The sequence below is a fragment of the Theropithecus gelada genome, chromosome X, assembly GCF_003255815.1.
Source record: "Theropithecus gelada isolate Dixy chromosome X, Tgel_1.0, whole genome shotgun sequence".
NCBI classification, from domain to species: domain Eukaryota; kingdom Metazoa; phylum Chordata; class Mammalia; order Primates; family Cercopithecidae; genus Theropithecus; species Theropithecus gelada.
The window spans coordinates 95047437-95074089 of NC_037689.1; the positions used below are offsets into that span (position 1 = coordinate 95047437).

Genomic DNA, 26653 nt, shown 5'->3' on the forward strand with positions numbered 1-26653 from the left:
ATGGATCTTTTGAATTACAGACATGTGAAACAATAGACATAAAATATGCATTCAGAATAGAAAATATACAGTGATCTTTTCACTTCATGTTGGAATAAATTGTCCAGATCAAGGAATTAAACTTTTATCCAAAATGACTTACACATCAAATTTTTTGGCCCCATGGAGTTTACCTACTTCAAAAACTCCTTTATTTTATCCAATACCTGTAAAAATAGGATCATAAAAAGCAACCCATTGTTTCTTAACTTCCAGTACTATAATATTGCTCTGATGTTTGGATTAATGATTTTCCAGATATATTTTTCATGTCTTCTTTTTTATATTTGATGTGTCTCTACATATTAAAAACTACTTTTAAACATTAAGTAAAAAATTTTAAAACCTAATGATTTCACTCAGTCTCAATGACTCATAAAGCTATTAAGTTTGGTAATTGCATGGTCATTGTCTCTCAGTTTTGCAAATGTGTTTTTCACTAATATTCATTACTTTTCATCATCTACTGGCCACCTTTATGCATACTTATCTATTTTGTTTTTGTTGCTTCTTTCCAGACTTGTTTCTTGCATTTTCTTTTTGTTTTTTTTGGTCTTATCTCCATATATTTTCCTATTTATTATGACCTGTGATAAACTCACATTTAAGAGCTTTAGCTATGTTCCCCATCTGCCACTCTGAGTTCTTTTAGAAGTTAAATTAGGGCTGATGGAACTATTCATATGGCTGGTAATTAACTAAAGTTTAGCTGAAATGGAAATTTTGCTCCGATGAAATATCCAGTTTCACCATTAGACTGTAAAATGAAGCAAAAATATTTTATAAGAAATCTGAAAAATACTTTGTGGGACAAAGATAAAATAATATATTGCCTTCTTAATGTAATGAAAACTCAAGTTTTAGACTTTCATTAAAATTTCTTATTTATTAAATTCATGCATGCACACACATACACACAGATACTCATGCTTAGAAAATAAATGAAAATGGTGTTTTCTCTCCTTAGTTGACTTGTGACACTTAATAAAACCCAGGTGCCACTTCTTTAGGTTCACAGCGTTTGTAGTGCAGCACAGCTGTGTGAATCAGGGAAGATAAGAGAGAGAAGGCATGGGAATATCCATACTGAGGCTTATACTGGCATATAGTATTCAAAAGAGCCTTTTTTAAAAAAAATTCTCTTTTTCTTCGCCTTAATTTTTCATACAAACATATTGGACAATTTAACCACGAATTCCAGACATCTCCAGGGAGACCCAATGACATAAGTAGAATTACTTTAGAAAATCATATCAGTATGTGCTTTATATGTTATTCTTTGTTGAAGAAATACTGATTGTTCCCATATTTTTCCAAATTTATGGAATTTTTAGGGCAGACTAATGGAGATCATATCTGATCAAGGAGCAACAACTCCAAGATGCAGTCATTTCATATAAAAAACAAAGACAGATAACTGCATTTGAAGAATATTCATATAATTAGGTAGAACCTCATTATGGGGGTATGGGTTTTTGGAAGATCGTTGTACGTTGCTTTTTTAAATTAAAGATATATTCCATAGACATTCTGAATGAAGGTTTTTTGTTTTTTTTTTTAGTTTGGATTACAAAGGATTCTAGGAGATGAAAGAAGTCTTTTACTATTGGCAAGAGCAATTGACCCCAAACAACCCAACATGATGACTGAAATAGTAAAAATACTTTCTGCTATTTGCATTGTTGGAGAAGAGAACATGTAAGTATTGCTATATTATTATATTTGCTGCATGGAAAATGACACTTAGGAAATTAATAAGTCCTACTTTTGTTCTGTTTCTTTGGATAACTTTCATGAAAACAGTATTTTAGATAATTTATGATTGAAATTTTTATCTTGCCTGTTTATATTTTGGCTTTTTTGTTGATATTATGGAAACTAAGTTTAAACACATAGAATCCTAGTGGGAAATTCTTGAAAGTTGGATTCAAAGTGATTGAGCAGAATTTTGTTTTGCGGGAGGTACAGCAATCGTTAGACAGTGGACAAAAGTCAGAGAGTTATTTTGGCAAATACACACACATACATACACAAACACTCTGCTGCATATCACACAATATGAATAGATGCCTTTATTTTGCATTATCTTATAATAGTATTTTACTTTATATGCCATGGTAAATGAAAATTATTTGTAGAGTGAAACAACCCCACCTGTTAGAAAGAAAAAAACGGTTGTTGATAATTATTCAAAGTGTGTATATGCCACCAAATGCAGCAAGTTGTTGCTGAACATGCATTTGATCACATCTTATGGAAATAATACTGAATCAGAAGCAAACTTTCAGATTTGATGACATTAATAAGTCTAGTTTATAAGAAACCCTTGTGATAAAGAATCAGATATCTGCTAAGGACCCAAAACAAAATATTTCCTTGGAACACTTTGCGTGATAGTAATAATGTCAATTTGAGTCAGAACAGGACTATGCAAAGATTTAAGGATGTTGCAATATGTTGACTTTCTCATAACTGTTAGAATAAAATGAGATATTGTTTAGTGTTAGCTACTGTCCTCAGAAACCAAAAGACAAACACTAAACAAATATATTACCATATTTAGTCTCACCTCAATGATAACAAACTGAGAATGAGATAACATATGTAAAAGCAAGGATCCTTAGATTTTATTTTTTAAAAAGTCAGTTTATACATGTGTAACAAATATTTTTAATCACTTAGATTTTCAATATTAATAAAATACAATGTAGTCCAGTATAACTGTTATGATTTAATTATAATTTCAGATATAATTTGATAAGAGTAGTATACTATATAGAGGTTGATTTATTTTAGGCATTGTATGGAGATACTTACCAATACTTTTGGTCAGGTTAATAAGTTTCTTGTGCTAGATAAACAATTATACATTCTTCTTTAATTACTTGGGCTTTCCTTTTTAGAGTCTTTTTTCTTTTTCCATAGTCAAAAAATGTTGATTTAAAAAAATTCTTTAAAAAATGATCGCTCTTTCCAGATCTTTATTATAAAATTACAATCTGTTTATGCTCCAATAAACTGTTAACAATTATAGGTGCCATATTATGTTTAAGTGAAATTAACGTTAACACATGAAATATCAAAACCTGAAACTTTAAATTTTAATGTTTATCACTTAAGTATTCTTTTTTTAATGTCACCCAGGAAAGTTAGTTTTTAAAATCGAATTTTCCTTTTGATACCCTAAAATTATTTAGAGCTATCAATATTTGACTTAAAGAAATATGCGTGCAGGAACACAATTCCTATATTGTAATGGTCTTTCAGTTAGACTGGAGGAATCAGTTCAAGAAATCTATTTTATGTGATAGTGACTGTAGTTAATAACAGTGTGTTATATACTTGAAATTTCCTAAGAGCGTAAACTTTAATTGTTCATACCACAAAAACATGTAAGTATGTGAGGCAATATATGTTAATTAGCTTGATTTAGCCATTCCAGTATGTGTGCATATTTGAAAAGATACAATTTCCATCAAAAAAGCAAATGATAATTTGAAAAAATTCTAATGGTACATATAAACATCAAAAACCAGAAAGAAAACAGGGAATACTGAAAGGACTTATGCTCATAGTGTATGTATAAGAAGTATTTCCCATTTCTGTTTCTTCTTTTTTCTCTACAGTCTAGATAAACTTTTAGGGGCTATAACAACAGCAGCAGAAAGAAATAACAGGGAACGATTTTCACCAATTGTGGAAGGTTTAGAAAATCAGGAAGCCTTGCAATTACAGGTGAGTTAGTTTTGTCTTAAATTGCTTCTAGAGTTATTTTTAAAGTACTCATTTTGTATGACGTCAACTCCATTTTAGCTGGCATTTAAGTAGTACGGAATGTAAAACTAAAATTTTTCTGTTGCTAGTTTGTGAGAATTACAATTTGTTTAAAATTAGGAAAAATACTTTTGAATTATTATAAATGTGGCAGTTATGGCTGTCATTGATATTTAGACAAGAATTTAGTAATAAACCAGGGAAATTGAAGCTTTAGCAATAATCAAGGCAAAAGGGCAAGCTGTTCAGCCAATGCTATTATCCTAACAAGTTTTAGTGAAGTTGGTGGGCTTGTAGAAATTTAAGACAATTAAACACATCTCTCTTTGTGCCATTCAGACAACATTCAAAGGTGTGACTCACCGGAATAGAAGCGTATGAACTGCAATTCTTAGATTAGCGTTCATTTGATAGCCCTGTGTAGACAACTTACTAAATGCCTTCTTTAGAAAATGACAAAACTCACTATCTTTACTTAGATGGTTTCAGGAAATGATCCATTTTATGAATAACTCTGTTCTTGAGGGATGAGAATGCATATTTATTGGTTGTATTTATGATGTGAGGTCCTGCAGTAAACATTTTAATTTGTATATATTATTTGATTCAATTCTCACAACAACCTAGATATGTAGGTATTACTATTGTATCTTTGTTTTGCTTATGGGACGAATAAGATTAAATAACTGGTCTAATGTGACAACAGTTTTTAAGTGTCACAGTCGGAATTTGATTCCAGGTTTTTGGTCTCTGCTAATCTCTCTTTTAGACAATGTATACCATTTAATGTACCATAGAAAACTCTGAATTTTTTTTTTTTTTAGTTCTCATATTGTTGTTCAACAAAGAGAAGGTAGTTTCCACATTTAATTTTGTCAAGCTACTCAGCATCGAATGTTTAACTCTTAAAATTTCTTGCTTGATGTGAAACAAACACAATTAATTTTCTCCTTTTTTATGTATTATGAAGTATTTGTATTTTTGTTTGCCAGAGTTTGAAACGGCATCAGATAGATGAATTGGCTTGTCTAAAAGAATCTGTGATGTTACAAAATTGTAATACCTCTCCAAATATTGAAGGATCTTTGTTAATCATGACTTCTACTCCAACTATATTGAACATTTTGGATCAACTTTTATGGTGCACTTTTATGTCAAATGTATTATTTATTTATTTATTTATTAAGATGGAGTCTCGCTCTGTTGCTCAGGCTGGAGTGCAATGGCGCGATCTCGGCTCACGGCAACCTCTGCCTCCCAAAGTGATTCTCCCTTCCTCAGCCTCCCAAGTAGCTGGGATTACAGGCACACCCCACCTACGCCCGGCTAATTTTTTAATTTTTAGTAGAGACGGGGTTTCGCTATGTTGGCCAGGCTAGTCTTGAACTCCTGACCTCAGGTGATCTGCCCACCTTGGCCTCCCAAAGTGCTGAGATTATATTACATATTTTAAAGATTAGGATATTTTTTCCAGTGTTTTTTAAAATAATACATTGTTTCTTATAAAATTTAATCTTGATAAAATTTTATACCTCTACTGAAAGGTTGAAGACTGCCTTTTTTAGATGACTTTGAAAGTTTTGTTCATGTTCCTATGGTTGAGCTTACCTAACTAAATTTCATTGGTTTTCAGCTATATGTGTATGTTTGTACTTCTCTCTGAAAGTTTGTTGAGTAGGAATGAACTCTTTTATTTATATTCAAAGTTTTCATTACATGGGCCAAATACATTGATATATTTTTAAAATCTTCTTTAAATAAATTTTTAGCTACAACTCTGTGAGTTATGTATTATTACCTCTGGTTTACTGATCAGGGAATTGAATTGCTAAAAGGCACTCCAAAATCACCCAGCTGTTAAGGGATAGAGCTGTAATTTGAACCTGTGCCTTTGTGATGCCAGAATTTGAATACTGCATTGCCTATACTTTGAAGGGATACCTCTGCCAATGAGTAGTTCACCCCAAACAATGAGATGGGAAAGACATTTGCTAGCCTTCAGAAAGCTGGATAGAATGGAATGATAAAGTGAGAAGTTGTTAACAAGTAACATATGGAAGAATCATAGACGTCTTGTTAAGTATTCAAGAATTTGTTGAATACTGATTATAGATGCAAAGATATGCAAACCACAATTTAAAATTTCACATTTTAATGAGCTACAAAAATTAGTAATTTGTTATATACAGAGACTAGTACTCTCACAAGAATTGTGAAGTAAGTTTGTTTATTTAGACTAATGTGAATGAAAAGATGTCCTCTAAAAGTTCAAAAATATATTCAGAATACAGAAACAAAAACCCAAAAGTTTAAATCTGTTGCTTAAAAAATATAATTAGTGTTGTATTTTAACAGAATTACTTTTCTATTTCTGTAGTATCCTGAGACTTCCCAAAATGTTATTACAGTCTCGGGAAGTAATTTTGTTAAAATACAGGACTAATTTTTTTTTAAATAACAACTATATACATTTTCCCCCCTTTTGGGGGTTTTAAAAAAGGTTATTAACTTCTCACAGATTTTTTTCCTGGCTTACCTTTAAAGTGAAATTTTGTACCTGTGATAGGATTTTCATTATCTTCAGGAGTTCAAGAAATAGGTGGAAGATAAATAGCATATCTTCGTACACTCTCTCTTCATTGACTTTCCTTCAGCTTAGTAGCATTTTCCGGTCTCTTCTGTAAAGCACAGATTATACACCAGCAACTTCTTTTGATCTGACTTAACCTTCTAACTAGCCTCTTGTTTCTCCTTTTCATTTTAAAGTCCATGCCTCTAAAAGAATAATCCATATTTGTTTTCTGTGTTTTCTAAATTACCTTTTACAACTCAACTTTATTACAGTTCTCAAAAAGATTTACAGTGTGCATCTAATTTCAAAATCCAATGGCTTCTTTCCAATCCTGATCACTTGGCATTATTGATCACCTTCCTCCTTGAAAATGTTACTTCCCTTGGCTTTCTAGGCACCATTCTCTCCTTTGTTCTCTACCTTCATCTTTTTTTTTCCTGTGTTTCTAATGTATTTCTCCTCCTCTTACTTCCTAGGTATTTTGTTCCCTAAGTTCTATCCTTGGTCCTCTTTTAGTATCATTTTATGTACATTCATATGCACATACACATATCTATATGTATGTATATGTATATACATACAGACACATACTTTTTAAAACAATTTTGTCCTTGAATGTTCTCAATTGCTTCTCTAGTTTTACAATCCAACTGTGGTAGTGATTCTCCAGATTTATACATCCAGCTCAGTAGTATCATAAAATTGAGAAATTAAAAATAACATTTATAACCCATATGCCGGACAGTGTTTAAAATACTTTGATATGTTATCTCATTTAAACCTCGCAGCAATTGTATGAGAGAGATAGAAGTATTATCCCCATTTTATAGATAATTAAACCGAGGCTTATAGAGGTTAAATAACTTTCCTAGGGTCACAGTGTGAATAGAAGGGAAAACACAGATTACACACCAGGGAGTCTGGCTATAGATAACGTGCTTTGACTACTAAGCTGTAACTCCTTTTATATTAAAACTTAGCTTATTATCTCTTTCTGTTAACCTGATTTTTCCTAAGTCTCCTCTTCTTCCTGTGTTTCCTATTTTGGGTTATAGAGGTATCATCTACCCAATCTTTACGTTTCCTCAATACTTCTTTCTTTTTTATCCCCTGCATTCAGTCATCAAGTCTTATTACAAAGTGTAGTATTGACTGTGAATCTAACCCACTCTACTTCCACTGCCTTTATCTTCTCCCACCAATATTATTTCAACAATTTCCTAATTAGTACCCCATACTGACATGTTCTTTCTCTCCAGACAAATGCCCTACACTGTTGTCAGTTATCCTTAAAAAATAAGTCTAATTCTAATATATTATCATTCTTAAAAATCTATGCTCATGACCCGTTGCTAACTTTTTCATTGTGGCCCTAATTTGACATTCTGGCCTTTGAGCCTGTCATTCTCCCGAATGTACCATATGTTTGCGCCATACTACATTTGGTGTTTCCCAGGTACGCTGTAGACTTTTAAATGCCCTCAAACCTTTTATCATGCAGAACACTTTGCCTGAAATAACTGACTTTCCCCACCTGTATCTGTTTCTTCTATGTCTTGCATAAGTCTGGGAAGGCTTCAGTAATGAGGTGATATTTTAACTAGGCCTTGAAGGACAAGTAAGCATTTTTCATAAATTATCTTTGCTGATAGAGAAGCAGTACTATGGTAGGATGAGAGGTGAAAAGGGCTTCCAGGAGGTAAAATAGAGGCCAGAATCATCTGGCAGTCACTTCATAAAAAACAGTGAGGTAATACCAGCATCTAGTTCAAACTGCTTTCTAGATAGCCAGGTAGGAAACCTAAGGTGTACTGAGCATTAATAACAGTTTATTGAAAGGGAGAGGAGTATAGTTAACATACAATGATGTACTATCAAAACAGCCCCAGTCTTCACAGGCTGCTGTTAGTTTGAAAGGTGCCATGTTTTTACAGTATTTCAGTATATACAAAGAAGTGTAGTAGCATAATTTAATACATTTAAAAACTGTTTTCTAACATGCTGAAAATAATAATGAACTTTGCACATGTTGTAATTAGATATGGTACACAAAAACAGAGCTGTAAATATGCCCTTTCCTGATGTGTGATAGCTTCACTTATCCATTCCTCACCTATTTAATAGATTTGTCCTTTGGAATATAACTGAGAACTAAAAAATGAAACAAAAATAAAATAAAACAATCTGAGCAGTCTACAAATGTCACCAAATCTATCAAGTAAACCTCATGGTGAGAACGACTTTTTGGCTTTTAATCAGAGCCTATTTATTCTCTTTTCATATGTTATCTTAATGAACCCAATTATCTGTTTACATCCACAGCAGACTAGAAGTGCAGGTTGGAAGGTTGGGAGAGGGTTTATTCCAGAATCATACACCGGAATCATCAAGAAGTGACAACTGACAAGCTGACAACAGGAGAGGGGTAGATAGAAATGTAAGAAAAGACTGAAACTGGAATGCAAATGATAACAATAGACTTCACAGAGCGTGGAGGCTAGTAGCCCTGCACACTTCAGTACCTCCCGAAATACTGAGTTACACCATACCTCACTAACTCACATATTTAGTGATGACCCTGACTCAACAGGAAATTGTTAAATTATATCTAGTTTATTTTGCATAAGAATGTGAGAATTATATAATTCATTTCAGAGAGTGTCCCATATGAAACAAGATATTGATGCTTAAATAGATAAACAGATACATGGACCTATTCTATGTGGCTTGATTCTTTCCACAGTGGTTCTTGAGTGTTGAGATTTTACTGTAAGCATACTTGTAAATTAGCCACTAGTGTACTCAGACCATCACATATGAGGGAGTAGCTTTGGACAAAGTATTAATCATTTGTCAGTAAAGTGCATTTATAAGAAAGCAAGGCATCAAGGCTTATGAATATGGAGAAAATTTGTGGAAATTAGCATTTTATAAAGCGTTGAATGAATGCTTGATATTACTTAGGAAACTTGTTCTATTTATTGAGAGTTTTATATTATTGTCATTGAGAAAATAGATTACTATAATGGTAGGTTGTTTAGAGATATTTGTACAATGTAGTCATTTTTGGTATTGACACAAAACTAACTTCTGACTTAAACAAGGATGGCTTTATTTTAAATCTGTTTCAACACTGAATAATTGTCAAACCTATCATTTTCAGTAATAGAGGGTTGCCAGTGACCTCCATGATATAAAAAGCAACTGGCCGCTTTTGAAGTCATTATATTAGCTTCCTCAGCACTATTTGGCACTATTGATCACTCCTTTATCAAAGCTTCCTCCTCCCTTGACTTCCATGATACTAAACTGTATTAGTCCATTCTCACATTGCTATAAAGAACTACCTAAGACTGGATAATTTATAAAGAAAAGAGGTTTAATTGACTCACAGTTCCACAGGCTGTACAGGAAGCATGGCTTGGGAGGCGTCAGGAAACTTACAATTATGGCGGGAGGCGAAGGGGAAGCAGGCATACCTTGCTTCCTTGAGCAGGAGGAAGAGACAGAAGGGGAAGATGCTGCACACTTGTAAACAACCAGATCTTATGAGAACTCAGTATCACAAGACCAGCAAGGGGGAAGACCGCCCCCATGATCCAGTCACCTCCCATTAGGCCCCTCCTCCAACACTGGGGATTACAGTTTGACATGAGATTTGGGTGGGGATACAAATCCAAACCATATCATAAGCTCTCCTTGTTTTTCTTTTACCTTTATGTTTCATTTAAATTCTCTTATTTCTATGCTTGACCCTTAAATTTGCAGATTCCTAGAGCTTGATCCTCAGTCCTTTGGTACTTTGCTTTTCTCATATTGATAATCCTTGGGCAATCGCATCTATCCTCAGAGCTTCAATTAACTAGCACTCATATGTGATGTCTTTATCTGATCTCTTCTCTTCCTCCCAACTCACAGACCCCCTATGTTCAGCTGCCTCCTGACTAGATTTCAAATTCAATGTTGTCCTTAAATATACTTATCTTCCTTTTTAAAAAAATTCTTTTCCCTACTCTAAACCTCTCTCCAGCCTTGACCTGCATTTCTCTTGTGTTCCCAATCCTGGTTGACCTTAGTATTTACCCACCAGTTAGCATATAGCAGAAACATACTAGTCATCTTGGAATCTACCCTTACTCCATCTTCCATTCCATTAGTCACCAGATCCTATCAATTCTATATCCTTAATGTTATAGTTCCCTTCCTCGATATGGTATCCTTCTCTCTGCACCCTCACTTTGCCATTTTAAAATTTCAGAGTATTGTTACATCTCACTATTTTATCCTTTCCCTATATTCTATTCTTCATTATGGCCCCGTTTAAATTATCTTCCACAATGTTGTCTTTCTGAAATGCTTTTCTCAGAAATGCACTTCAGAATGCTTAAAGTCCAACATTGGCTTCCCATAGTTCACTGCTTAAAGTCCAACAATGCCTTCCCACAGTCTCTAGAATTACAGTCTAGTCCTATCCCAAACAAAATACTTCATCTGGTTGTTGCTTTCTCTTTTGCCTCATATTCCACCACACTTCTACATATGTTTTTAGTCTAGTCATATTGTACTTTGTTTCCTATAGATTTTATGCTGTTTTATTCCTCTACCTTTATACCTTTGTACATGACTTCCATTGGCTTGGAAAGTACTCCATTTCTCAATTAACTTGCTCTGTACATTCACATCTTTCTTCTCTCATACTTTGACTTAAATCATCTTTGTTCCTAACTCCTGTTGGGCTAGGATAAAGAAAGACCTTGTTAATGTCAACAGAGTACTTAATAAGGTCAAGTGTGGAACAGTGTCAATAAAATTTTAAAAGTACAATTTGTCACAGATAATGGCAATATGGATAATCTGTCTGAGAATGCCCTAGACTTGGCAATTATTGTACCCCATAGCTCTATGAATTTTGATTAAATAGATAGATGTTTGTATAGTTTTCAAAGCCTTTAAGTTAAAATCAATAAAAGGTTCTAGCATTTTCCCAGTACTTTTATGAAGATATTTGTGTTCAAATATTTCCCTTTCTCTGTCACTTAGGTTAAAAAAGCAAACTTAAATTTCTTTTTGTAATGCTATATCTTATGCCAATACAATTGGAAATATTTAAATGTCATTCACTTACTATATTTTAATTATTTTATTTGGGACAGTTAAGTGTTACAAATAAACCCTAGGCATGTATAGATGAGCTTTGCCTTTTGAAAGTTTATCATCTGTTTTGTAACATTTCACCCTTTATACCATTCCACCCCAGAACGAAGACAACAGCATCTGGTGACTAAAAAATGTAGATGATTATTGTAGAAATATAATATACTGTTATAGTAAAGGAAGGATCTTAATGTGGTAGAAAACGGATAATGATTCAGTGTAGTGTATAATTATACATGACACAAATGATTGGGTACTTTATCACATGCACAGAACTGGTAGTTTTTAACTATGTATGCTTATGTATTCATTCAATAGGATATATATGCATCTCATGTTGAAATCTTATGACATCACTGAATGAAAATGCCAATATAGAAATTGATTGTATTTACTAATTAAGCATCAGAATTGTGGCCCTAGCATATGTATTAATAATGGAGGAAATTCACTGATTTTCTGTGACTTTAAAATTTTGATTCTCATGGAAGCTGTATTTGTAACAATAGATATGGCAGACCATTTTGAAACATAGCCATTATAAAGACACTAAGCAACAGAGCAACTCTGGATAATGGACTTTGTGATATTCAATTCAAGGGCATTTGTTTTCTTTCTAAGATAAGGGGAAATTATATTAAACAAGATTTGTGTGATACAATATGGTAGAAAAAAGTCCAAGGCTAAAGGTCAAGAGACCTGAGTTCTAGTTGTATCATTGGGGCTTATTAGTTATGTGATCTTGGGCAAATCATCCAATCTTTCTAGGTTTTCAGTTTCTTTATTTTTAAATAACATATTGGACCAGAGTATTTTATGTTCTGTCTAGCTTTAAAATCTCATGATTATTTTCTGTCTCTGGAGTTGAATTTTTTTTTTTTTTTTTTGGAAAGCAGATTGATTTTGCATTGTTAGAGGAAAATAGAGTACACTCATCTCTTAAAGATTTATATACTTGGAAGTTGAGCATATGAATTTTGAAATTTTCATTATTCAGCAATGAGTTTTGTAGTTCTTTGAAGTGAAGGTTTCAGAGATTAGGCCAAATCTCTTTTTTTCTTTAAAATCTCCAGTGTAGTGCTATTCAATCAAACTTTCTCCCATGTTCTATATCCTTGCTGTCCAATGTGGTAGCTACTAGCCACATGTGGCTGTTGAGCACTGGGACAATGGCTAGTGAAATTGAGCAACTGAATTTTAAATTTTATTTAATTGTAATTAAATTAAACTGTGACAAGTGGCTCCCATATTGGATAGCACAGTACTGTAGAGTGTGTGTGTGCGTGTATGCATGTGTTCACATGCATATACATGCTGAGTATGGAGTGGGTTGGCAGGAAGTAAAGGAGAGGAGTGGTAGACCATTATTTTGAATGATGGGATGCCATTTATACTTTACTGCTCAGGATGTACATGAAGTGGAATTTAACCCTCTCCAAGAACCATTTTCTACTTTTGCTTTTTTTTTTTTTTGCATTACATTATATATTATGATAGCCACTATGTATACTAGACAACCTATTGTTTATATTATTGTATGTTTTTCTGATTAACCTATAGTTTTAAAGCTACATATCCCCAGTATATTAAGCATGTTGTACCAATTACATTTTATCATCTTACCCATCCTTAAAATCTTTTGTTGTGAGAATCTATGAATGGAGTTTATGAGACCTTTGGAATGTGCTGGACATTATATTTGTAGTAAAGTGATATCATTTATAATCATGAGTTTCCTCCTTGCTGTGTGGCCTTATATAAGTTATTCTATCTGCTTTGAGCCTCAGCGTCATCATCTGTAAAATAAGAATAACAGTAATGCTAACCTTGTGTGGTTTTTATGAAGATGAGATTAGATGGTGAATTATGTAAAGGACCTAATACATTGTGTGATAACTAATAATAATAATGATGATGATGATAGTTTGAGATTTTATATTTAGCTATGAATTCAGGATACACACAATGGGGTTGTCATGTTTATAATTAAGTAGTAATATATTCTGGCCTTTAAGCTAATTTAAATTTAATTTTGTATTTGTAAATAGTGACAATTATTTCAGTTTTGGATTTGAGATAATGTTCCCATTCTCTGAAAAGGGCAGCATTTGTGTAATGGCATAAAGGAATAGCAAAAATTTAGGTGACTTTTTTGTTTTCCACATTCATATTACAATATACATATTTCTGTAAAAGAGTATTACTTTATCAGCTTATGTTGGAAAATGACATGATAGCATGTCTATTCATCTTATGTTATTTGTAATTAATTAAATATCTATTAGAATATGATATATAATAAATGGTACATTGTTAAGCCAGTACCTTTACCTTTTTAAAACTGACTTCACATTATGTCCTAATTATTATATACTATAGTCAATGGATGGAACGTCTTTGTTTTCATATTAAACTATAGGTTCAAATATTATATATAAAGTGAGTATTTAATATCATTGAAACATATTATTAAAGTTATATTGATACATTCATTAATTTTATTGACTTTTATTATCTTTATTGTCTCCTGATCTAAATACTTTTATTTGTATAAATATACAATTGCAGGACTCATTAACTTGCTTCTTACAGAAATGTTCTCTTTACTTGTAGGGTATTAATACAAGCCATTAAGCTAGAATTTCTTCTGGCAAAAACAATCCTAACAGATGGCAACTTTTCTGTCTATTAATTTTGGATTGGACATGTACTTTGGCTTGTTTGATCGTGTCATAGTTGTAACATAACAAGAGTCATTCAAGCAAATACAATGACAATATAACCGTGGACATGTACAGTATGCAAATATATAGCCTAGCCTATCAAAACTACATAAAGATTAACATGATTTCCTATTGTAAATAGGAAGGTTAAGTGATCTATTAAAGCATAAGCTTCATTATAACTTATCTGGTATGTCTTTAAAGTTAAAGCCAAATCTATGGCAAATATTTAGTCAGTTTTCTAAGTGTTTTATCTTGATATTTGAACGTTCATAGAAATTAGAATATATTGTTGTATCATTCAGATATCTGATCATGTTAGAAACAACCTTAATCAGCCCTTTTAAACCATGTAACTTTTGATTTTTGAATGTAGATGTGGGGCAGATGGGCTAATCTCCCAAAAAGCAACTTAAATATATAAGATATAGATTCAAGAGTAAAACATACCTTTTAATCTCTTCTCCCTATTTTGGAAAAAATAACTCTATCATAATAGATCTGTAGATGTCAAGTCAAAATACATTTGAAATATTTGTCTTTTCATAATATATTTTTCCCATGCTAACCATTAATTTATTTATGTGTGCTTCTATATATAGTATAGAAGTATCCTTATATAATCTGTTTTTTCCAAAGATTCCCCTTGTAGTTTGCCCTTTGAGCACTCTTCTACTCATTGCATTCTTTAAAAATAAAAAATAATACATTTAAATGACATCTTTTCAGTTAAACAATTAGCCAGTTACCTTAGATTTGAGCAGCATTTTCCAAAAATGCTACTTAGGAATAATTTATGGAATACCTGGCACTTAGCATTTTGTTGATTCCCTTCTAGATTAAAATTACCAGCAAATAAATTCCTTTTTATAATAGGGAATCTCAAAATCAGAAGGTAAGAAAAGCAAAACTCATTTTTCAGTATCAATATATTTAATCAAATACTTTACTTGAAAACAAGCTCTTACATATGCTTTATTATGAAGTGTGCATTAGTATTAGTGTCCCAGTGCCTTCTAGTTGATCTTAATTCACTTCTATTATTTTTTTCATACCTAGTAAGTTAATCCATCTTAATTACATATTTTAATACTTTATATATTTTGTACAAATCATCCCATTAAGAGGATGGAGAGAATGTAAATCAATGTAATAATTTATCTAAGTTATCAGTGTTCCCTGTTTAATATTAGGGTACTTTTATAACTTTAATTTATTTTAGAAGTGTTTATAACCCTGTAGAATTGAGGCCAAGTGTACTGTGAGGACAGCTGGACATGAAAGATACATTTTGTGATCTTTTCAAAGGGCTCTATCTGCCCGCTTTTGCAATTTGGGTTTTTCAGAGGGAGTTTAATATTTCTTCATATTCTTTTTAAAAGCACAACATACTTGGTCATGACATCTTTGTTAGAATTGTTTTGGACATTAGATAATTTGTCATTAATTTTGTTGTTTATAATTAAAGTCATAATCATACTTCTAGAAATATTTGCTTTTCTTATTTTATCGTTATGTGTGTATGCCTTTAGTGAATATATTATCTTAATGCATTATTTCATTAATTTATTTAATGTGTTTTTTAAAACAAAATTTGCTTTCTAATTGCAGGTGGCCTGCATGCAGTTTATAAATGCCCTTGTCACTTCTCCTTATGAGCTTGATTTTCGAATACATTTAAGGAATGAATTTCTCCGTTCAGGACTAAAAACAATGTTACCAGTAAGTTGAATGTATACGTTTATTATGCTGATGAATTTTAATATTTTTTTCACTTCCACAAAAGTACTTGAAGCAGAGTAAATAAATGTGCTTTGCTATTTTGTTTTGTAAAGCATTAGACATTTTGTAAGCTTTTTTGTATTCCAGTAATAGCGTTCTCTACATACAAATGACGATTCCGAATTCAGCTAATAATGTGCCCAGAAGCGATGTGTTTTTGTTTTTTGTTGTTTTCCTCAAGTCAAGAGGGAACTTCTTTTCTTTGAATTTTGAATATTGAAAACATGAGACTTTTTTTTTTTTTGCAGTTTCAATTTTCATTTAAAATTTTCTGCTTTCCTCTTTGATAACTTAGATTGATTTCATTGGTATTCAGGATAAGCATGCATAGAGTTTTGATTAGTATATGCCAGACACATTGCTTAAGAATGTTCCTCTTGTTACAAGGCTATAGGAACTTTTCCAATCAAAAACAATTTTGTTTCTTAAATTGAGTGTGAATATTTGCTGTAATTATGACAGTGTTAAAAACATTTTTGAAACGACTTTATATGCTGAATCTTAAATGAGCACACTTATTTTTATAAATACAAATACAACTGCTGTGGTTTTATATTTTATTAAGTATATTAACTGAAGAGTGACTATTGAAGACTATGGCATTGTTCAAGACAGGTAAAATTACGCTAGTGTCTTTAAGCTACTCAGAATATACCTGAGAGACAAGAAGTAAAAGTAAGGAAGTGGGGAAAAAGCACTGAGGAGAGAAAAACAACAACAACAACAAATGTCATTGAATGTGCGTGTGTGTGCCCATGTGTATGACCTAGTTTACCAGAAATACCCAAATTGGGGACATTTCCTGGTGAGGAATCAGTATGTAGCATAAATTTGTAACATATGGTGGGTTACTTTTAACTGAAAGTAGTTGAAACCCATCATAATAAGTGGTGTGGTTGGACCTGTTAAACCCATTTTAATAAAATGTATGATAGGGTCCACCTGGTTTTGGAAATTTCTATGTCAATCCCACCTGAAGTGGTTCTTTCATTCTTGGCACCTAAAACCAAGGCATTGGATGCAGAGAATCAAAGCAACATTTTAAGTGACCCATCTAGAGATTCAGTGTGCAGTTAACTTAGGCACATTCACCAATTACAGTTAGTGTGACATATGATTATTCTTGTTTTTTTTTTTTTTTTCACTAATTTTCTTTTCATCTAAAGCCTGTAGCCTTAGGTAGCTAAAGATAATCTTATAAAGTCTTGATGGTAGTTTGCTTTTGAATTTCCTTCTTGTCTGTTTCCATGCTTGTTTTTACTGGGCTGGTTCTCTCTTTATGGTAGCGTCTTTGAAGACTTGCTGGCTGCAAGGGCTCTGTAGCATACTCTACTCATTTACTAATATGCCACGTTTTCTGCCATAGTTGTTGCTCTTACTTTTCTGTCTTTCATTCCCCTCTATTTATAATTGAACATTCACTTTCTGCTTTATACTACTGAATGGCTAGTCAAGAGAATTGTGACTCTCATTTTAATTTATTTTAGTCCTCATTTTTCAGAAACGGTATGGTATTGTAGCCCTTGTCCTTAACCTTTTGCACTTTTGTCTGGGTACATTAATCTCTGCTGGGCTCAGTGGCCTCATGTTATTCATTTGGTTACACAGACAGCTAAGATTATGTGTCAGTGTTTCTAAGCTACACTTTTCCATTGGCCATATAGCCCTATATAAAACTTTTTGTGGTACTGTGTGCTTCTTAATTTATATGTTCTTTTTTTTAAATTAAAAATATTTTTAATTATGGATACAAAATAGTTGTACATATTTTTGTGGTAAAATTTATATTCGGCCTACCAAAGTGCTGGAATTACAGATGGGAGCCACTGCACCTGGCCTAAGTTTTATATTTTTTTATAGAGACAGGGTTTTGCTGTGTTGGCCAGGTTGGTCTTCAACTCCTGGCCTCAAATGATCCACCCCAGCCTCCCAAAGTGCTGGGATCGCATATACAAGAGTAGAATCAGTATTCGGGCAGATAGACCTTGAGAAGATTAGAGATAATTTATTTAGAACTGTAGATTTCACTGCTGTTGTTTTAGTTTATCACAACTTGGGAGCAGGACAGAGTGGTCATGGGTTAACATATACTACATACCCCACATGTCGACTACTATCTAATTAACCTGCTAATGAACTAAATATTTAAATTTAAACCACTGGAATTTATAGTAACATTACATATCCTTTATATATGCAGTGAAGCTTAATAATATGGTCATAGATGAGCCTTAAAAATCCTTACATTTTTTTCTATTTATTCTTTTTTTATATCCAGTTCTAACAAGAATTCCCTAATGTTCTAGAATACAGTATATTCAAAGCAGCAAATTAGATGTGACTAGGGCTAATTATTAATTGTTGGTATATGGATGAAAAATTATATGTATCTAGAATCATTATGAGTTGGGAAAAACTGGTCCTTAGTATTTCAGTAATCCTTGAGATCAACATTGTAGTAGAGTGAAACTTTTTTTCATAATAATTATCAGAATCTTCAAGACAACGAATTTATAAATTATATTCTTTAAAAATTTATTTTCAAGGTTCCTGTCATCCCTATAGTTAAATTTTGATGTTGAAAAATAGTTTATATTTCATTTACATGGAAATTTCATGTCTGATAAATTTGCTTTAGTAATTTAGAATAAATGAGTTGTTACAAACTCTACAGTGAGTTTTAAAATAGGATTTTTTCTGTACTTAATTTACATTGACTTCTTCTGAAATTTTCCCCATTTGCCTTTTATTTAAATAAATTAAGAAAATATTAGTTAAATCAGATACGTGAAGGAAAAACATAGTAAGAAATGGTGTTGGTAGGCAGTAGGCATACTTTTCTCTCTTTAAAAGTCTGAGAAACTCTTTCCTGTTTTAAAGACTCAATTTTGGTTGGTTGTTAATCAGTAGTGTACTGGCAATGGACTTTGATTTCCTTTGAAGTATACTATGTTATAGAAAATTACATATGTCAGGAATTCTGCAAAAAATAATTTTAGATCTATACAGCATGTCTTTTTAAAAAATAACAAGCATAGAGTGTTTCACATAATTAATTACAATGTATTTCAGTAACTTTTTGGTAGTTCACATTTTAAAACATAAAACTTCCGTGATAGATTTCCATTTACTTTTATAGGAGACCCATCTTATTATTTATTATTTGTACTATGTAAAAATTTTTATTCAGTAAATGTTTATTTTATCAAGAATTTATGAATATTTCAAGGCTTGACATTTGGCTGAAAGGAAGTTTCATAAATATAAGCATATATATGTGTATGTGTATATGCATATATATTTACAGTAACTTCTCATTTAATGTCATTGATAGAATCTTGCGAACTGCACCTGGAAGCAAAACTGTATACAGTAGGTCCTTGAATAATGTCCTTTCATTATAACATTGATGAGGAAAGAAAATTGGTTTTGCTATACATTTTTTGCTTCAAGTTGCAGTTTCCAAGAACTACTGAGGACATTAAATGAGGACTGACTCTGATAGACCTGGAGCGTTATTAATAAAGAATATTTATAAAATACTGCAGTTACACATGTCTAAATTTTATATTGTGCTATATGTGCTCATATACTATATATAGTATAAATAATGTCTGGATCTAATAAAGAACTAAATTGCACATTTAACCAGTTATTTTCACTGAAAATATTTTAATTATGCTGACTGATTTTCATGTTTTGTAACGTTCTATGCTAAATGGCAGTACTTAAATTTTTCTGTTTTTCTGACATATTTGAAAGTGTTTAAGTTTTACGATTAATTTCTGAGAGAGAATATATGGTGACAAGAATAAGACATACTGTAAAATGTGTGACAGGTTGTTTCTGCAGTGACCAGTGTATTGGGTTTGTCTGGCTTATGTAATTTTCTAAATAGCGTTCAGAAATCACCTGATAATATGATCCAGCAACGTTAGATAATTTTGCATTCTAATAAGTTTCTTCATTCCATTTCAAACTGGAAAACTAGAGCTAAAGCAAGTTATTACTAAAAAGGAAACCAAACATAAATATATTTACTTATGTTTGATATGAAATTATGTAGAAACAATTATTTTCATATGCTCTGCAGGTAAATTTTCAATAAATCATTATGTATGTGAGTGTTAGAAAAAAAAGCATCTAGAAATTGCTGAAATTTGTTTGGCTTCAGTAGTAGCCATTACATATCTATAATAGTTCTATTGAATAAAGATAGAAACAAGAAATGTATCCCATTTTGTTTTATCGACCTAATTTGAAGTACACCATGCTTGCATTTCCTTTTAGAGTTCAAGCTCAGCTCTGAACATCCTAGTCCCACTTTCGGTATCACCCTTGAGCATCCACAGTTGTGATTATCGATTTGGGTTTTGAAAGCTGCAACTTAATGGACACATATTAAAAGATATTCCAGGTGATATATATTGAGCCCAACAATCTCTAGTGTGGCATGCTTCTAAATTTTTTATACTATTATTATGAAAATTATCAGAGGTTTGTAATGCATGTGCTTATAATGTATTACAAAAACATAACTTTTATGCCCAAGTTGGTATTTTGTGATTAGGCTAAGCAAAAATATAAGGTGGGGGAGGAGGTTAGATGTACAGCTTAATAAAAAGTCCAAACGCCTTTTTGCTTTAAAATCACAAAATATCTTTTAAAATAAATGTGTTTATACATCTTTTCACGCCATACTTGGGACTGTTGTGCTTGAATATATCCTTGCATTTGTTCTTCGTTAATACAATTGATCTGTATTTGCATTTTTTGCCAGAGGCATATGTGAATGTTCTGACTGCATGAGTTCTTTTGCAATCTTTGATTAGTGTGTTTAGTCAAAACGACAGCATTTAATTTAGGTTGTTAGCAGTTAGTTTTTTTCTGTTGTAGAACTGATCGCTAATTTTTTAATGTGAGTAATCAAAATGTAGGGCATGGAAAAAAATTAAGTGAATGCAATGAGGTCCTTTTATTTTGAAATAGAAAAATTCAGCTACATTTACTTTCAGAAAACCAAGTGCCCGCGTCAATATTTGAAATTGCTTCTGTGTTTATAAATGAATAATTGTGTTCTGCCCTTTATTACCTAAATATGCTGTTGTCAAACTGTTATTCATGTGTTAAGTTTTATGTTTATATATTAGGATCTAAAAGAAAAAGAGAATGATGAGCTTGATATTCAGTTGAAAGTATTTGATGAAAACAAAGAAGATGACCTAACTGAATTATCACACCGTCTCAATGACATTCGAGCAGAAATGGAATATCCTTTGACGAACCACAAAACAATTTTGTGTGCATTGTGACAAAGGGATTTGTGGGCAATTTTGTGGACCATTATTAGAGTTCTTGTCTGTCAGCCCAATTTATATCCATTTATTTATATTAGAACCTTACTATAATGCTGTCCTTGAGATTCATGTTGAGGAATTGTCAGGCTGTCTTGATGATTTACACAGAGTGTATTGAAATCTGCACAATGGCTCACAGTATTATAGGTATACTCTGCTCAGTGGTCTTGAATAAAGAATAGCATAAGGTAATATATCTTACATGTACGGATTTTTTGGGGGAAAAGTTCACTGCGTTCGTATGTGACTATAGGTGAAATACTTATTCAGTTTATTAAATCAAGCTTCAGTGACTTAGAGATACAAGGCAATTCAAATAAATATCTTATTTTGTATTCAAATATTTGTGTTTCTTAACAATAACAAAAATGTTTAGATGCAGTAGTATCTGAATATAGCAAAGCTATGTGGTAGAAGCATCTGAGTCAAATACAACTAGCGTATAACCTTCCGACGGCAACAATTTTATATGAAATTATTTTAGATCTAAGAGATGGTTGTCATAGCATTGCTGGCCATTTGTTTCACACCTGTTATGTTTCTTACTTAATGGATTCTGGTGAAGTTGGGAAACATGTCAGAACCAAAGTGACCTTTGAGTTGGATTTTTTCTCAGTAATGTTTTCTTCCCTTTTCTGCTCCTCGCCCCCACTCCCCAAAGCTGGAAGTAATATTCCCCTCCTTGAAATACCCAAAGTACCTTGTTTGTTCTATTTTATTTATGTACACTTCTGTGCCCCTGTGAGATTGAGGGCAGAAATGTTATGTTTAATCTTTTTTCCTTCAATGCACCTATGAAAGTCTTACACATAGGTATTGGATAAGTGTGTGTGCAATGAATAACAATGTTATTATTATAAGGAATAATTTCTAGTAATTTTTATTCATCATTAGAGATGCCAGTCTACTGTGGCTTCTATAATATTAAATGTTTTTCATATCAATTAATATCTTGCTTTACATAGATTTCTCTTATAATCAAACTTCACCATAAAGCTATTTTTGGATCCATTGTGTAGCCATTTAAGGACCTCATGAGACTTTAGCACAACACTCTTATGTAGGGTCTAAGAAGTAAGCCATCGTATGCTTAATTCTACTTTGGAGAAAATGTTGACATTTGAGGTTATTTTAGGATATTAAATTACATCTTGTCTTTTATCTTTATTTTACCTTGGTTTTCCAGGTCCTCACTTTTATTACAAAAATGGATCCATTTGTGGAAATCTGATTTCTAGTTTACTAGAAGCATCTAAATTTCTGCCACTCTTTATATCTTGTCTCTACTTTTCATTTTTTATCAAATAATGAAATACAAATGAATGCAAACAATAATAATTGCAGATTTAGTAAGTATTTCATCTGGATAAAATAAAACTGATTTTGTGACCTTTTAGCAGTTTACAGCAGCTCGTTTGCCTTCTATCTTATGTGGCAGTGAAAATAGAGTAGTAGTGATTTGCATAAATAATATAGGTCCTCTATCACAACTACAGGAAGATCAAAAGGAGACCATTTTCACTGATAGCATTGCTGTTCCAATGGTACCAGCTATAATCTGGACTTTAAAATATGTATAACGGATCAATTAAGATTTTGGCAGTCAGATGGTCTCGGACATGCTCTTGAGGTCTGTCTCTCTAGTTAAAAGATCAAAATGATTCCATAGAATCATTACTTTATGCAGATGTTTAAGTACTGGATCATAGAGTTGAAGGTTTAGAAATAGTAATGGAAGCAAGATTATAAGTCGATGTTTTACAAAGTTAAACTCCTTTGTTATGAATGAGACTCCCATCAAGAATCTTTAATATTTTTCCTTTACTTTCTACTGATATGAATGAAGTCTACCATCTTCTGTATAATATGCTGAAGGACACTGCTGCTGAAAATTACTTCTTATCCATTCTACAACATTTTTTGCTCATCAGAAATGATTATTATATCAGGTAAGAGGCAGTTCTGAGAGTACTATATTTATAATTTGAATTGGGTATTAAAGGAAAATGAACAATGTAGTAGGGCCTATGCAATATATGCATATATATACACAGAGGGATAACAGTTTGATTCCTTTAGGTAACATTTTCTAAAAGGTGTTCATTTTTTAAAATTTGGCCAGAAGAGAGCGATGCACTTTTAAAAATGGGTACTCCAGTGATAGGACTTTGGTAGGAATGAACCCAACAGACCGCACTGGCCCTGCAATGAATTTTCTTTTCTAGATAGTGATATCACAGAAAAAGCACTGAAGATTCTGGGGTAGAACTTTAAAGGTTTTATCTTGTGCATATTAAGTAAGATTTTACTGTTATTTCTCTTTTTACAGTATTTATCTACTAATAAATGTGATCTTAACATCTAAGAAAATAATAGTGCTAATATTTCAATTTTATGTCTAGTAATATCATCCTTCAAAATAAATGAGTATGATAATAACCACTAAAGTTAAAAGTTTTATAATCTAGTTAAATGGGAATATATCGGAAAACCAGAAAGTTATGAAAAGGCTTCTGAGTGACTGAAATTATCCACAGGCTGGTGACCATGATATTATATTTAACTGTCAAAGAGACTCTTAGTTGTTCTTCATACTCTAATTTGTGTGAAATTCTGACAACCTGGGTTCTTTGATTTCTTAAAACCTGCTTGATTAAAGGGAAAAGGAAAGCTACCATGCGGTCAGCACAGTCTCAACAAAAATTATAGCTGTAAAGCAGCATAGAAAACTATTATAGTTCAGACCAGTACAATAATTTGATGGACATTGTGACATGACAGAGACAAAAAAATGTTTAAAATACTAAATTTTGTGCTGTTTTTTAAACAGCAAGGCTGCTAATACGTTAAAAATTATTGTATTTTTAATTAAGTTCTAACAAATTTAAAAGGGGTACTGTGCCCACAGGTACTCAGTTAGCTGGGGAACATCATTTATGTGAAAGTATCCATTTCTCAGCAACTAAGTAAGAAGTTATTCTTATATGGCATGTTTTTCATCCTAAGAACATCCATGTGAGGCAGAAGTGTGACAAGCATTTTATTCCACTTAGGGATGATTAACCTGGCTTGAAAGGGAACAGCTGTGTTTTCCTTATTTATTGATTAGACTGAGGTTGTAATCCAGTATTATTTACTCTAGACCTGATGATGACTTGAAAAAACCCAGATGTGTAATATGTATTACTATTTATTCTTATTCTTGGGACCAGACCCATTACTAAAGACGTGGAAGAGCAATTAGAGTCTATTTGGCTTCATTTACAAACTTTTAGTAGGTTGGCTAGTTATCAGCACACTGTATTTAGGGAAGTTTATATTGTAATTTGTCTATAGTCATACTTCTTACTACTGATTTTTCTCTGTTAAATTTATTGTCCTCTGACAAATACTAAATCTTACCCAAATTTTAATGCAAAAGTGCCTTTTAAAAAATTTTGCAGTATGTGAATGGTCATTTTTAAGGCCAGAATTACCTTGATAGATTACAGAATTAGGATATATTTTAAAACCTCTGACACTTTAAACAAATTGAAGCAATAGCCATGCATATTAAGTGTGTATGCTTTTATAAAATGGGTCTTTTAAAATGTGTTGCATAAATAGATCCTTGGATAGTCTTGTAATATAAGTGGCTCTGTCCAGTTTTGTAAGCCTTTATAGCTATCTTGACTAAAAGTGCTGTAGTAAATTCAACACATTGCTTGCCACGTAATGAGAAGAAACTCATCCCTTATTGAAATTGAGAACCTGTGGATGCGTAGAACCATTTCTGTATCCATTAATGTAGGACTAACAGCTCATTTGTTTTTATTAACTTTAGAAAAAATAGCATAGGTACATAGAAAAGGTTGATAAGTATCTTTGAACACAAGCTTGAATCCCTGCAAACTAGATTATGAAGTCACTAGATGTAGTTGATTACATCACAATGGGTTTGGTACTGTAACAGCCAGACCATCCCTAAGCTTAGGCATACCTGTCCTGAGGAAGTGTAGTGGCTGCAGGATTTTTAAAACAACTCCAGAAAAAGACCTAGTTCTTCTAATACGTTGAATGTCTTCTAAAGAAAATTGATTTGCATGGATAGAAAGGCATTCATGAATACTATCTCTCTTTTTCAGACCACAATATTATAAAATAATTGAGGAATGCGTTTCACAGATAGTGCTACACTGCAGTGGTATGGATCCAGACTTCAAGTACAGGCAACGATTAGACATCGATTTCACTCACCTGATAGGTACGTATCATAATCCTCATTGTCCTCTGATTGCGTTGTATGCCTTCTGTATTATAAGCACTTTTTAAGTGAAGAAGTTCAGTAAGAAGTTTCAGTTCTTACTGAACTTCTATTCATATGTGGTAAATCATTGTGTCTGTGGGCACTCAATTGCTATAATTGTTAATTTTAATGATCATGAGAGTTCTGCCTGTGTGATTAGAAATATTAACCTATTTAGGGGGCCGGACACGGTGGCTCATGCCTGTAATCCCAGCACTTTGGGAGGCCGAGGTGGGCGGATCACGAGGTTAAGAGATTGAGACCATCCTGGCTAACACAGTGAAACACCGTCTCTACAAAAACACACAAAAAAATTAGCCAGGCCTGGTGGCGGGCGCCTGTAGTCCCAGCTACTCGGAGGCGGAGGCAGGAGAATGGCGTGAACCCGGAAGGCGGAGCTTGCGTGAGCCGAGATCGTGCCTCTGCACTTCAGCCTGGATGACAGAGCGAGACTCTGTCTCAAAAAAAAAAAAAAAAAAAAAAGAAATATTAACGTATTTAATAAGTTCCAACACTCCTGGAGGTACTTTAAGCTTAGTGTCCCACAAGAACCCATTATATTATTATAGATGAATGCATTACTATTTAGAAACACGACTCTGAAATCTTTTCATTTTATACTGGTACTTTAGTGGTCTTGTAGAAATACAGTGGGGTCTCATTATAGTTATGTTATTAATGCTCAAGTTTTAGAAAAGAAATACAGGCTCATTTCAATAACTTGAGACCTTCTAAGGCTCTCAAATGGATCAATTTATATTTTCATAGACCTTAGAGTTAGAAAGAATTTGAGGTGATCATATTCATCTCCTTAGATTGCTCCTTATATCATCCTAGACTGGTAGTTAGCGATACTTTTCAGAACAACCTCTGAAGGATGATCTGAACCTTCCATTGTGAAGTGTGCTATGCTATCTAGCCTTATAGCTAAGCAGTCTTTTTTTTTTTTTTTTTTTTTTTTTTTTTT

General features: G+C 32.5%; 1 protein-coding gene across 5 annotated transcripts in view; it reads left to right on the forward strand.

Annotated features, from left to right (window-relative positions):
• The window catches only part of DIAPH2 (diaphanous related formin 2), a 931860-nt gene that overhangs the window by 223504 nt on the left and 681703 nt on the right, over positions 1 to 26653 (forward strand). For all 5 annotated transcript variants that reach the window (XM_025372654.1, XM_025372652.1, XM_025372653.1 and 2 more), the window contains 6 exons: positions 1601 to 1737; positions 3666 to 3774; positions 15874 to 15984; positions 21195 to 21313; positions 23234 to 23350; positions 25526 to 25644. In XM_025372654.1, coding sequence (XP_025228439.1) covers positions 1601 to 1737; positions 3666 to 3774; positions 15874 to 15984; positions 21195 to 21313; positions 23234 to 23350; positions 25526 to 25644 — 712 coding nt within the window. The remainder of the gene's footprint in view (positions 1 to 1600; positions 1738 to 3665; positions 3775 to 15873; positions 15985 to 21194; positions 21314 to 23233; positions 23351 to 25525; positions 25645 to 26653) is intronic.